Below are 12,607 nucleotides of genomic sequence, written 5' to 3'. Positions count from 1 at the left end.
AGGGTGAGAGTGTGTGTGTGTGTGAGAGAAACTGGGAGGGTGAGAGTGTGTGTGTGTGTATGAGAGAAACTGGGAGGGTGAGAGTGTGTGTGTGTGTATGAGAGAAACTGGGAGGGTGAGAGTGTGTGTGTGTGTGAGAGAAACTGGGAGGGTGAGAGTGTGTGTGTGTGTGAGAGAAACTGGGAGGGTGAGAGTGTGTGTGTGTGAGAGAAACTGGGAGGGTGAGAGTGTGTGTGTGTGAGAGAAACTGGGAGGGTGAGAGTGTGTGTGTGTGAGAGAGACTGGGAGGGTGAGAGTGTGTGTGTGTGAGTGAAACTGGGAGGGTGAGAGTGTGTGTGTGTGAGTGAAACTGGGAGGGTGAGAGTGTGTGTGTGTGAGTGAAACTGGGAGGGTGAGAGTGTGTGTGTGTGAGAGAGAAACTGGGAGGGTGAGAGTGTGTGTGTGTGTGAGAGAGAAACTGGGAGGGTGAGAGCGTGTGTGTGTGTGAGAGAAACTGGGAGGGTGAGAGCGTGTGTGTGTGTGTGAGAGAAACTGGGAGGGTGAGAGTGTGTGTGTGAGAGAGAAACTGGGAGGGTTAGAGTGTGTGTGTGTGTGAGAGAGAAACTGGGAGGGTGAGAGTGTGTGTGTGTGAGAGAAACTGGGAGGGTGAGAGTATGTGTGTGTGTGTGAGAGAAACTGGGAGGGTGAGTGTGTGTGTGTGTGAGAGAAACTGGGAGGGTGAGAGTGTGTGTGTGTGTGAGAGAAACTGGGAGGGTGAGAGTGTGTGTGTGTGTGAGAGAAACTGGGAGGGTGAGAGTGTGTGTGTGTGTGAGAGAAACTGGGAGGGTGAGAGTGTGTGTGTGTGTGTGAGAGAAACTGGGAGGGTGAGAGTGTGTGTGTGAGAGAAACTGGGAGGGTGAGAGTGTGTGTGTGTGTGTGAGAAACTGGGAGGGTGTGAGAGTGTGTTTGTGTGAGAGAAACGGGGAGGGTGTGAGAGTGTGAGAGAGTGCTTGTCAGTGACAGTGTGTGTGTAATCTACTGGGCTCCACTGGGGTGTCTTCTGCTTGTGTCTGGGGTATCTTGAGGTGGGCTTCTGCTTGTGTCTGGGGTATCTTGAGGTGGGCTCCTGCTTGTGTCTGGGGAGCCCTGAGCAGTTTGGGGGGCGTAGTGTGATGCCCTCTGCTCTAAAGTGACCCTGTGCTCTGTTTCCTCAGAGATCGATCATGCACGACACCACACTGGGGATAAAGGGGAATGTGGTACAGAAGGAGAAAGAGCTGCTTGCTCGTGTGCAGGGTGAAGTCAGTCAGCAGGATTTCCAGGAGCTCTCTCAGTTCTTGAGCTCTGAGCGACAGAAGTTCATCATCAAGAGGGCGAAGAAGGAATTCACCGACTTTCTGAATGAGCAGGTGAGTGTGTGGGTGAGAGAGAAACTGGGAGGGTGAGAGTATGTGTGTGTGAGAGAAACTGGGAGGGTGAGAGTGTGTGTGTGAGAGAGAGAAACTGGGAGGGTGAGAGTGTGTGTGTGTGTGAGTGAAACTGGGAGGGTGAGAGTGTGTGTGTGTGTGTGAAACTGGGAGGGTGAGAGTGTGTGTGTGTGTGAGAGAAACTGGGAGGGTGAGAGTGTGTGTGTGTGTGAGAGAAACTGGGAGGGTGAGAGTGTGTGTGTGTGTGAGAGAAACTGGGAGGGTGAGAGTGTGTGTGTGTGTGAGAGAGAAACTGGGAGGGTGAGAGTGTGTGTGTGTGTGTGAGAGAAACTGGGAGGGTGAGAGTGTGTGTGTGTGAGAGAAACTGGGAGGGTGAGAGTGTGTGTGTGTGAGAAACTGGGAGGGTGAGAGTGTGTGTGTGTGTGAGAGAAACTGGGAGGGTGAGAGTGTGTGTGTGTGTGAGAGAAACTGGGAGGGTGAGAGTGTGTGTGTGAGAAACTGGGAGGGTGAGAGTGTGTGTGTGTGTGCGAGAGAAACTGGGAGGGTGAGTGTGTGTGTGTGAGAGAAACGGGGAGGGTGTGAGAGTGTGTGTGTGTGTGAGAGAAACTGGGAGGGTGAGAGTGTGTGTGTGTGTGAGAGAAACGGGGAGGGTGTGAGAGTGTGTGTGTGTGTGTGAGACACGGGGAGGGTGTGAGAATGTGAGAGAGTGCTTGTCAGTGACAGTGTGTGTGTAATCTACTGGGCTCCACTGGGGTGTCTTCTGCTGGTTTCTGGGGTATCTTGAGGTGGTCTCCTGCTTGTGTCTGGGGTATCTTGAAGTAGGTTCCTGCTTGTTTCTGGGGTATCTTGAGGTGGGTTCCTGCTTGTGTCTGGGGTATCTTGAGGTGGGCTCCTGCTTGTGTCTGGGGAGCCCTGAGCAGTTTGGGGGGCGTAGTGTGACGCCCTCTGCTCTAAAGTGACCCTGTGCTCTGTTTCCTCAGAGATCGATCATGCACGACACCACACTGGGGATAAAGAGGAATGTGGAGCAGAAGGAGAAAGATCTGCTGGCCCGTGTGCGGGGTGAAGTCAGTCAGCAGGATTTCCAGGAGCTCTCTCAGTTCTTGAGCTCTGAGCGACAGAAGTTCATCATCGAGAGGGCGAAGAAGGAATTCACCAACTTTCTGAATGAGCAGGTGAGTGTGTGGGTGAGAGAGAAACTGGGAGGGTGAGAGTATGTGTGTGTTTGTGTGAGAAATGGGAAGGGTGTGAGAGAGTGTGGGAGAGAAACTTGGAAGCTGTGAGAGAGTGTGTGTGATCGTTTGTGTGTATAAGAGAGAAAGTGTTTGTGTGAGACACGGGGAGGGTGTGAGAATGTGAGAGAGTGCTTGTCAGTGTCGTGTGTGTGTGTGTGTAATCTACAGGGCTCCACTGGGGTGTCTTCTGCTTGTGTCTGGGGTACCTGGAGGTGGGCTCCTCCTTGTGTCTGGGGTATCTTGAGTTGGGCTCCTGCTTGTGTCTGGGGTATCTTGAGGTGGGCTCTTGCTTCTGTCTGGGGTATCTTGAGGTGAGCTCTGAGAAGTTCAGAAGACGTAGTGTGCTGCCCTCTGCTGTAAAACGACCTTGCGCCCTGTTTCCTTAGAGAAAGATCAAGCAGAGAAAGACCTGCTTGTTTTTGGGGTGTCCTGGGCAGCGAGCTCCTGCTTGTTTTTGGGGTGTCCTTGGGCAGCCACTTGCTTATTTCTGAGGTGTCCGGTGGAAGGTCAGAGGATGTAGGGACGACCGTTTGCACTGAAGTGACCTTGCTCCCCCTTTTCCATAGGGAAAGGAACTGCTGAGACTTCCAGACACGATGAAGGAGACAGTGGAGGGAAAGAAGAAGGAGCTGCTGTGCTACATGCAGGACCAAATCGAATCCAAACAGGATTTCGAGGAGTTTAAAAAGTATATGGACACTGAGTGCGAGACGTTCCTGCAGAATTACAGCAAAGGTTTTCGTCTGAAGGTGCGCTGTATAGTGGCCGGGTCTGTGCTGACCGCGACTGCGGGTGTGGCCGGAGGCCTGGTTGCTGGTGGCGTTATTGCTGCGGCCGTTGGGGTTAAGCTAGTAGCTGGCGTGGGGGCGTTGGTGTTCAAGTTCTTCACGACGGAACAGTGACACCCACCCTCTCGAACCCCGAGCCAGACCCACAGAGAGACTATCGAATCCATTCTTTATCCTCAGGTGTCTTTTCTTCACTAGAGACCACAGGTACAGGGTGCAGACAAGGGAACCACTGTGCGCCGTGCAGAAGGGTGAACAGTAGGGGGCGCTACAGCCTCAGGTGGAGTTTTCAGTAATGAGGAAATTCCTGGACATGCACTAGAGCCCATTGGTGCTGATGACTCCCTCTCTGTGTCCACAGTGCCCAACATTCTCCTACAGACCTTGATATGAACCCTGTCAAGCAGCCCTCCTGCTGTGGTGGGAACAGAAATCATCTGTATTTCTCTCCTTCCCCTGTTACAGAGACTCAAACCAGCACAAGCCCTTTAACACTTTGCTCACTCAGGTGGGTTTGAGTCCTTTATATGACTCTACAGAGCTGCACAGCACCTATAACAAAGAAATAATTTGCTATTTTTACTTCAGGCCTTCATTAATTGAGCGTTCATTAGCACAGGGCAACTTCACTACAGTTGTAAATTGGGACTTCACTAGTGCAGTGTAACTTCTCCCCAGTTGTACAGTTGTGAATTGAGACTTCACTGGTGCAGGGTAACTTCATCTCAGGTCTACAGTTGTGCATTGAGAATTCACCAGTGCAGGGTAACTTCTCCCCAGATCTACAGTTGTGAATTGAGACTTCACTGGTGCAGGGTAACTTCTCCCCAGGTGTACAGTTGTGAATTGAGACTTCACTGGTGTAGGGTAACTTCTCCCCAGATCTACAGTTGTGAATTGAGACTTCACTGGTGCAGGGTAACTTCTCCCCAGATCTACAGTTGTGAATTGAGACTTCACTGGTGCTGGGTAGCTTCTCCCCAGATCTACAGCTGTGAATTGAGACTTCACTGGTGCAGGGTAACTTCTCCCCAGATCTACAGTTGTTATGAATAATCTCTAGTGGAGAGTAACGTCTCCTCAGGCCTACAGCTAGCAGGACCTATAAGCCTGCCTGACAGGTTTTTGAACTCGGGTTCAGACAGGACTCTTTGTGTACTTCGTGTTTCAGCATGATTGTGTCTTTCAGAGATTAAAATGAATAAAAACTACATATCTCAGGTGTCTGTGCATTTTCAGTCTGACTTCAGCAATTTCTAGTCAACTTTGAAATATCTCTGAAATAAACTACAACTCCATTCTACCCACAATCCTCCCAGAAGAAGCCCACATGAACACAGGAGAACATGCAAACTCCACCCAGATAACACCCCAGGACCAGAACTGAAATCAAGGCACCAGCACCTGAAGACAGCAATAATAACCATGTCTTGGTTTAAGATTTGATGTTTTCACACTCCTGCTTTCAAGCTGTTGTGCAGCAAAGCCGTCTCTGTCAGAATTGTATTTCAAGTCTTAGTTCTGAAACTAATTGTCTCTCCTAGAAAATCAAACTGCAATTAAAATGCTGCCAAACCTGTTGAGTCAATTTAGTTAAACAGAAAACATACACTTGATGCACATCTATACACATCTGCATTTATAATATTGGGAACTATGAAAAAGACAGGAAACTCTTGGTATAGGTTGAAAGACCAATGTCCCAATTATCCTGGACATCCCTGCAGTCAGACTGGAGCACCGTCTCCTCTGCAGTCACACTGCCCTGTGGACATGACACGCAACAACACAGATTGGCAACTTCACCAGTAAAAAAAGTGATAGATTCTACACACCTTGTACTGAGAGATCTGGACTCTACACACACATTGTACTGAGAGATCTGGACTCTACACACACCTTATATTGAGAGAACAGGACTCTACACACACCTTGTACTGAGAGAACAGGACCCTACACACACCTTGTACTGAGAGATCAGGACTCTACACACACCTTGACAATTGTACTGAGGGAGCTACACACTACACATACTGTACTGAGAGAACAGGACCCTACACACACCTTACTGATAGAGCTATAGATTACACACACCTTGAACAGAGAGAGCAAACATACACTCGATACTGGAAGAGCCGGACAAGCCAGTAATCAAATGAGTGTGGTGAGTCCACACTCAGCAGCACAAAGACACACTGCAGTGATTGTGTGAACCTGGGGTCCCATATCTCACCTTTGTCTTTCTCAGGGTGGAAAACCAGCCCATCCTTCTGCTCTTTCCATTTCAAACTGGTTCTGTTCATCACAGTGTGCCTGGACAGCAGCCCCCTCATCTGGACAGACAAGAAGAGCACAGACTACCTGAGAGCAGGGCTGGATCTGGACTGGAGCACCAGCCAGCAATACTGATCCATCACCCTGAGTGTAACTAGTACAGTCTGTACACTGATCCAGTAATATTCACACAGCCCTGATCATTATAGATATATAACTGTACACACTGTACACTGATCCAGTAATATTCACACAGTCCTGATCATTAGAGATATATAATTCTACACACTGTACACTGATCCAGTGATATTCACACAGTCCTGATCATGATAGATATATAATTCTCCACACTGTACACTGATCCAATAACATTCACACAGCCCTGATCATGATAGATATATAATTCTCCACACTGTACACTAGCCAACTCAATACACTCAGTGGGGTCTCTCTTAACCCAGGTTAGACATGAGCCCTGTGCAGACTCTATCGCACTCGAGCACGTAAAAACCCTGATCAGGATTCCTGGCTCTGAAGGCTGGCAGCACCTACCCGGTTTAAAAGATTTTCTCTCACTCCAGGGTCATTAGGGTTCTTCCCTTTATCCAATTGGAGTCCCACATGCATCACCACTCTCCTCTTCTCTGTGGAGATAGAGATGGACAGGTAACCAGCCTCTCAGAATTACTGAAGCACTCTGATGCACTTTATGATACTGCAGTTGCCATCTGTCGAGACCGTTCTGATCCAGACCATTTGAAATGACTCAGGATTTAGATGCGTCTGAAAACCCCACACTCCTGGGAATGATGGGAATTTTGGCGCTTAATTCTGCAACCGATTTGTTCAGGGTCTTAAGATCCAGCTCAGCATTATCAAACCCCTGAGAAGTGGATAAGGGCACTTCTCGTTGAGGAAGAAAACGTGAGAGAACAAGATAAATATGGCGACGTACAGATCAAGGAAGAAACGTGCTTGATAGTTTATCTGCTTTCTGGCATCCAGACAACAAGGAGGGCTGAGGACCAGAGAGAGTCACCATCACCCCCTAGTGTGACCAGCAGAGAACAAAAGCACTTGACCCAGAACCCAGAAACAGGAAACCATGAAAATACACAATGAGAGGAGACAGCAAATGGAGGGCATTGAATACAGTCGGAGCAGAGGGGTGTAAAACAGAACCCCTTTAATTAAAGGCCCTTCGAATGAAGGTTCTGAGACACAGAGGGGTGTAAAACAGAATCTAGACTCGTCAAATTCATTCCAACCGCTGTTGGAATCTCATGAACCTTCCGACACAGCGGTTGGAATGAATCTGACGAGTCTGGACCCTTTAGACTCTCAGGTTTTGGTTCCGACTTGTTTTCACTGAGGGCAGAGACGCTGCAGGGAGCTACTTCCTGCTAGAAACTGTGTTACAGTGAGTCGACACCGCGAGAGAGCAGAAGGCGGGAATATATGGTGTAAGGGCGTGATCTGTGTAGTTAATAAAATAGTCAGAATAATAGAAGAACGGCTCTTTATTAAGATGCGCAGCATTTATGGCGACGAGAGATGAGTGCTTGACGAACTCGAAGCGAGCAGGACGCTGCAGATTTTAGTTCTCTCGCCGGGTGGAAACGAACTCTTGAATTTTCGGACTGTTTTGTTGCGCCACGGAAGAGACGGCCGCCGCGCCGAGACGCTTTGCTCACGCCCAGCTTCCACTGAACCTCGGAGCTCCGGATTTCGATACGGAATACAAGATATGGATGGAGAAAAGGGTACATATGACCAGACTGTAGCTGCCTTAGACGCTTCCTTTACACCGCGGAGAAGTGTGGTTTTGGAACTGTAATATTTGTAATATTTGGAGGAGTGTAGGCGGATCGCTGCCATAATCATAATAACAAGCATTGCAATTGCAACTGTACTGATAGGCTAGGAAAAGTTTTGGTGGTTGTTGTTGAAAGGGTTTAAGTCATTACATAGGAGTTGAAATATACTGATGTCAGCAAGTAGCTGAGGGCTAGCCATGTTAAGTTATTGTTTGTTTTTATAGCGTTATGATCCTGATGTTAAGTGAAGCGCGCAGTAAGCGTTGCTTAGGTCAATTTTTGCAAAGGAAGCTCATTAGGACTACAAGAGGTAGTTATTCTTGTGTTGGTCCCTAACTCAAATGAAAAGAAAGGGGATGTGATGTTTGTGTGCGTCAGCAGTGAAACTGCATGTTGATTGGCGGAGGGCTGAGCGGGAATAACGGTTGCTCAGGGTAACAGGCCAGAGTGGACGCAGGAGCTAACGGGCTCAAGACGACAGGACAGGAAGAGCTCTGCGGGTATCTTCTCCTGGGGGTCGGAGAGAAGGGCAGAGACGTACACAACACACGGACACCGGACGCGGAGGAGGCGAAGGTACCCGAAACCCGTCATGACCGTTTTGAAGCGCACGTTCAGCCGAAAACGAACGTTACGTTTTGCTCGATATAGATTTCACGAGAGAGTACGGGGAGCCGGCGAACCGGTCGGACAGTTTTGTGACAGAGCCGCGGCTCCCTGTGGAAGGACTGGAGTTACTCGGATAGTAAACGGGTGGTAAGGGACCGCATCGTTTCCGGAGTACGTTCACCGACAGGGAAGAGGAAAGCCGTCGAGCGTCGGTTCGGAATTGACGCCAGACGGGGCCATAGGCGTCGTTGGGTCTCACGACTCGGCGCAAAACCCAGCCGAGAACGAGAAATGACGAGAGCGCAGGGACTCGCAGTTCAGCTGAGAAACCCGCCCGAGCAGGAGGCGCTAGACCGGAGTGGGGAGCCCAGTGCCACATAAGGCTCACGGCGAACGGGACGTTTGCCCGGCAGAAGGCAAGCGGCGCCTAACGTGTGGGGAAATTGAACCACTTTGCAAAAGCGAGCCGCTCCAGACGAGGGAAAAGGGGTTTGGGGAAAAAGCCCGGAATCCGAAGACGTGGAGCTGTGCGTCGACTCAGTGTGTCGCACGAAAAACCCGAGCTCCGCCACTGAACAGGTTTTGGTAGACATCAAAGGAAACGCACAAACGGGAATAAAGTTGAAGTTAGATACAGGTGCTCAGGTTAGCGTCGTTCCTCTGCTTGAATATGACAAGTTTAAAAGTGACGCTGTGCTGCAGCCCACGTCTCGCAGACTGTCAGGTTCTGGCGGATAGTAACTGGCTGTAAAAGGCGCATGCACCCTGAAATGCAAGTACAAGGACAGAGAAATGTGTCTGGACTTTTATATTGTAGACACTCATGCACCTCCAGTACTCGGACTAAAAGCATGTTTAGACATGGACCTCATTAAACTAGTCTTATCTGTGACCACCCCTCCCACTGAGACAAAGCCAATCTTACAAGATTTTGCAGATGTCTTTACAGGAATTGGGCTTTTTGCAGGTGAATGCACTATCCACCTCAAACCAAATGCGGTTCCTGTAGTATACCCACCGAGACGCATACCTCATGCACTGCGGAGCCGTCTTAAGGAGGAGTCGCACAACATGGAGAAGTCCGGCATCATTGCCCGAGTCACAGAGCCAACGGAATGGGTTAATGCACTTGTGGTGGTGGAGAAACCTCGCACGGGTAAACTCCGAGTATGCCTTGATCCAAGGGATCTGAACAAGGCTATCAAACGTCCACACTACCCCTTGCCGACGTTTGAGGACATTACACCAAAGTTGGCTGGAGCGCGCTATTTCAGTGTCCTGGATGCTAGGTCAGGTTATTGGGCTGGCAAGCTCACAGAAGAGTCATCAAAACTAACCACGTTCAACACGTTCAACAGATTCCTACGCCTGCCCAGCTCAAGACGAGTTTCAGCGGAAAATCCATGAGACATGTGAAGGCCTCGAAGGCGTTACAGCGATTGTTGATGACATCTTGGTCTATGGGAGAACCAAGGAGGAACACGACAGGGACCTTCGCACTATGCTACAACGGTCCCGAGAGCGAGGAGTCCGACTCAACCCAGAGAAAAGCACGATCTGCGCCACTGAAGTCAGCTACTTTGGACATCTCCTCACCATGGATGGATGAGTACAAGGTGTGTGTAGAGTCCAATTCTCTCAGTACAAGGTGTGTGAAGAGTCCTGTTCTCTCAGTACAAGGTGTGTGTAGAGTCCAGATCTCTCAGTACAAGGTGTGTGTAGAGTACAGTTCTCCCAGTACAAGGTGTGTGTAGAGTACAGTTCTCCCAGTACAAGGTGTGTGTAGAATCTTTCACTTTATTTTACTGGTGAAATTGCCAAGCTGTGTTGTTGTGTGTTGTGTCCGCAGGGCAGTGTGACTGCAGGGGAGACAGTGCTCCAGTCTGACTGCAGGGTCTCCTCACTCAGGCTGTCTGGGATTGCTCTGGGAATACTGCGACACTGGTCTTTCAACTTATACGAAGAGATTACTGTCTCTTTTCTTTTTATCATAGTTCCCAATATTATGAATGCAGATGTATATATATATATGCATCAGCTGTATGTTTTCTGTTTGACTAAATTGACTCAACAGGCTCGGCAGCATTTTAATTGCAGTTTGATTTTCTAGAAGAGACAATTAGTTTCAGAACTTAGACTTGAAATACAATTCTGACAGAGAGGGCTTTGCTGCACAACAGCTTGAAGGCAGCAGTGTGAAAACATCAGATCTTAAACCAAGCCGTTGTTAGTATTGCTGTCTTGTGGCTCTGGTGCCTTGATTTCAGTTCTGGTCCTGGGGTGTTATCTGGGTGCAGTTTGCATGTTCTCCTGAGATCATGTGGGCTTCTTCTGGGAGGATTGTGGGTAGAATGGAGTTGTAGTTTAGTGAGGAAGCACAGAGATATTTCAAAGTCCAGTGGAAATTGCTGGAGTCAGACTGAAAACCCACAGACACCTGAGATATGTAGTTTTTATTCATTTTAATCTCTGAAAGACACAATCATCCTGAAACATGAAGTACACAAAGAGTCCTGTCTGCACTCGAGTTCAAAAACCTGTTAGGCAGGCTTATAGGTCCTGCTAGCTGTAGGCCTGAGGAGACTTTACTCTCCACTATTGAGGATTCATAACAACTGTAGACCTGAGGAGAAGTTACCCTGCACCAGTGAAGTCTCAGTTCACAACTGTAGATCTGGGGAGAAGTTACCCTGCACCAGTGAAGTCTCAATTCACAACTATAGATCTGGGGAGAAGTTACCCTGCACCAGTGAAGTCTTAATTCACAACTGTAGATCTGGGGAGAAGTTACCCTGCACTAGTGAAGTCTCAATTCACAACTGTAGACCTGGGGAGAAGTTACCCTGCACCAGTGAAGTCTCAATTCACAACTGTAGATCTGGGGAGAGGTTACCCTGCACCAGTGAAGTCTCATTTCACAACTGTAGATCTGGGGAGAAGTTACCCTGCACCAGTGAAGTCTCAATTCACAACTGTAGACCTGAGGAGAAGTTACCCTGCACCAGTGAAGTCTCAATGCACAACTGTAGACCTGAGAAGTTACCCTGCACCAGTGAAGTCTCAATGCACAACTGTAGACCTGGGGAGAAGTTACCCTGCACCAGTGAAGTCTCAATTCACATTTGTAGACCTGAGGAGAAGTTACCCTGCACCAGTGAAGTCTGAGAAGAAGTCTCTCTGTGGGTCTGGCTCGGGGTTTCGAGAGGATGGGTGTCGTTGTGACGGCTTCGTCTTCGTCTTGAAGAAGTTGACGATGGCTGACATCGCCCCCATCCCCGCAGTAGTTGCCATCCCAACCCCAGTGTTTACTGCAATAATGCCTCCGACAACCAGGCCTCCAGCCACACCCGCAGTCGCGGTCAGCACAGACCCGGCCACTATACAGCCCACCTTCAGGCGAAACTTGATGTTGTATTTCTGCAGAAACTCCATACGCTCAGCAGCCATAAACTCTTTATACTCTGTATACTCCTCGAAATACGATTCGATTTGGTCCTGCACGCAGTCCAGCAGCTCCTTTTCCTTTCTCTCCACTGTCTCCTCCATCTTGTCAGGAAGTCTCAGCAGTACCTTTCCCTATGGAAAAGAGGCAGCAAGGTCACTTCAGAGCAAACGGTCGTCCCTACATCTTCTGACCTTCCCCCGGACACCTCAGAAATAAGCAAGTGGCTGCCCCGGGACACCCCAAAAACAAGCAGGAGCTCGCTGCCCAGGACACCCCAAAACAAGCAGGTATTTCTCTGCTTGATCTTTCTCTAAGGAAACGGGGTGCAAGGTCGTTTTACAGCAGAGGGCAGCACACTACGTCTTCTGAACTGCTCAGAGCTCACCTCAAGATACCCCAGACACAAGCAGGAGCCCACCTCAAGATACCCCAGACACAAGCTGTAGAAACCCCAGTAGATTACACACACACAATGTCACAGACAAACACATTCACAAACCCTCCCAGTTTCTCACACACACACCCCGTTTCTCACACAAACACAATCTCTCTTTCATACACACATGATCACACACACTCTCAACCTCCCAATTTCTCACACACACACTCTCACCCTCCAAGTTTCTCTCTCTCTCACACACACACACCTGCTCATCCAGAAAGTCAGTGAAGTCCTCCTTTGCCTTCTTGATGATGAGGAGAGTGTAATCCTTCAGGAACTTCTCTCGCTCAGAGCTCAAGAACTGTGAGAGCTCCTGGAAATCCTCGGGACTGCCTTCACCCTGCACACGGGCCAGCAGATCTTCCTCCTTCTGTACCACAGTCCTCCTCATCCCCAGTGTGGTGTCGTGCATGTTCTTGAGGAAACAGAGCACAGGGTCACCTTAGAGCAGAGGGCATCACACTACACCCCCAAAACTGCTCAGGGCTCCCCAGAAACCATCAGGAGCCCACCTCAAGGTACCCCAGAAACCAGCAGGAGCCCACCTCAAGGTACCCCAGAAACCAGCAGAAGACTCCCCAGTAGAGCCCT

The 12,607-nt window shown here is 49.3% G+C and overlaps 2 protein-coding genes and 1 long non-coding RNA gene across 12 annotated transcripts in view; 1 reads left to right on the top strand and 2 right to left on the bottom strand.

Moving 5' to 3' along the window:
• The window catches only part of LOC107076063 (guanylate-binding protein 3-like), an 84,818-nt gene extending 82,178 nt beyond the window's left edge, over positions 1 to 2,640 (top strand). For all 8 annotated transcript variants that reach the window (XM_069198778.1, XM_069198776.1, XM_069198777.1 and 5 more), the window contains 2 exons: positions 1,194 to 1,388; positions 2,387 to 2,640. In XM_069198778.1, the coding sequence (XP_069054879.1) occupies positions 1,194 to 1,388; positions 2,387 to 2,617 (426 nt within the window). In that variant the 3' untranslated portion in view covers positions 2,618 to 2,640. The remainder of the gene's footprint in view (positions 1 to 1,193; positions 1,389 to 2,386) is intronic.
• Positions 1 to 6,343, bottom strand: part of LOC138243305 (uncharacterized) — a 41,880-nt gene extending 35,537 nt beyond the window's left edge. Inside the window, exons 1-3 of one of the 2 annotated variants that reach the window (XR_011192089.1) lie at positions 6,256 to 6,343; positions 5,663 to 5,762; positions 5,151 to 5,194 (exon numbers count right to left, since the gene is read on the bottom strand). This is a non-coding gene — a long non-coding RNA (uncharacterized lncRNA). Of the gene's footprint in view, positions 1 to 5,150; positions 5,195 to 5,662; positions 5,763 to 6,255 lie in introns of those variants that run through there. The other variant, XR_011192090.1, reaches the window with a different exon arrangement.
• LOC138243259 (RING finger protein 112-like) overlaps positions 1 to 12,607 on the bottom strand; it is a 69,087-nt gene that overhangs the window by 48,331 nt on the left and 8,149 nt on the right. The window contains exons 14-15 of one of the 2 annotated variants that reach the window (XM_069198799.1): positions 12,222 to 12,431; positions 10,566 to 11,705 (exon numbers count right to left, since the gene is read on the bottom strand). The exons of the other annotated variant lie outside the window; for it this stretch is intronic. Of the exons in view, the coding sequence (XP_069054900.1) occupies positions 11,271 to 11,705; positions 12,222 to 12,431 (645 nt within the window). The 3' untranslated portion in view covers positions 10,566 to 11,270. Of the gene's footprint in view, positions 1 to 10,565; positions 11,706 to 12,221; positions 12,432 to 12,607 lie in introns of those variants that run through there. 2 annotated transcript variants of the gene reach the window in all.

The sequence above is a fragment of the Lepisosteus oculatus genome, chromosome 14 (genome assembly GCF_040954835.1).
Source record: "Lepisosteus oculatus isolate fLepOcu1 chromosome 14, fLepOcu1.hap2, whole genome shotgun sequence".
Lineage (NCBI taxonomy): Eukaryota > Metazoa > Chordata > Actinopteri > Semionotiformes > Lepisosteidae > Lepisosteus > Lepisosteus oculatus.
Note: the sequence above shows the minus strand (reverse complement) of the source record. Positions and strands in the feature narration are given on the sequence as shown.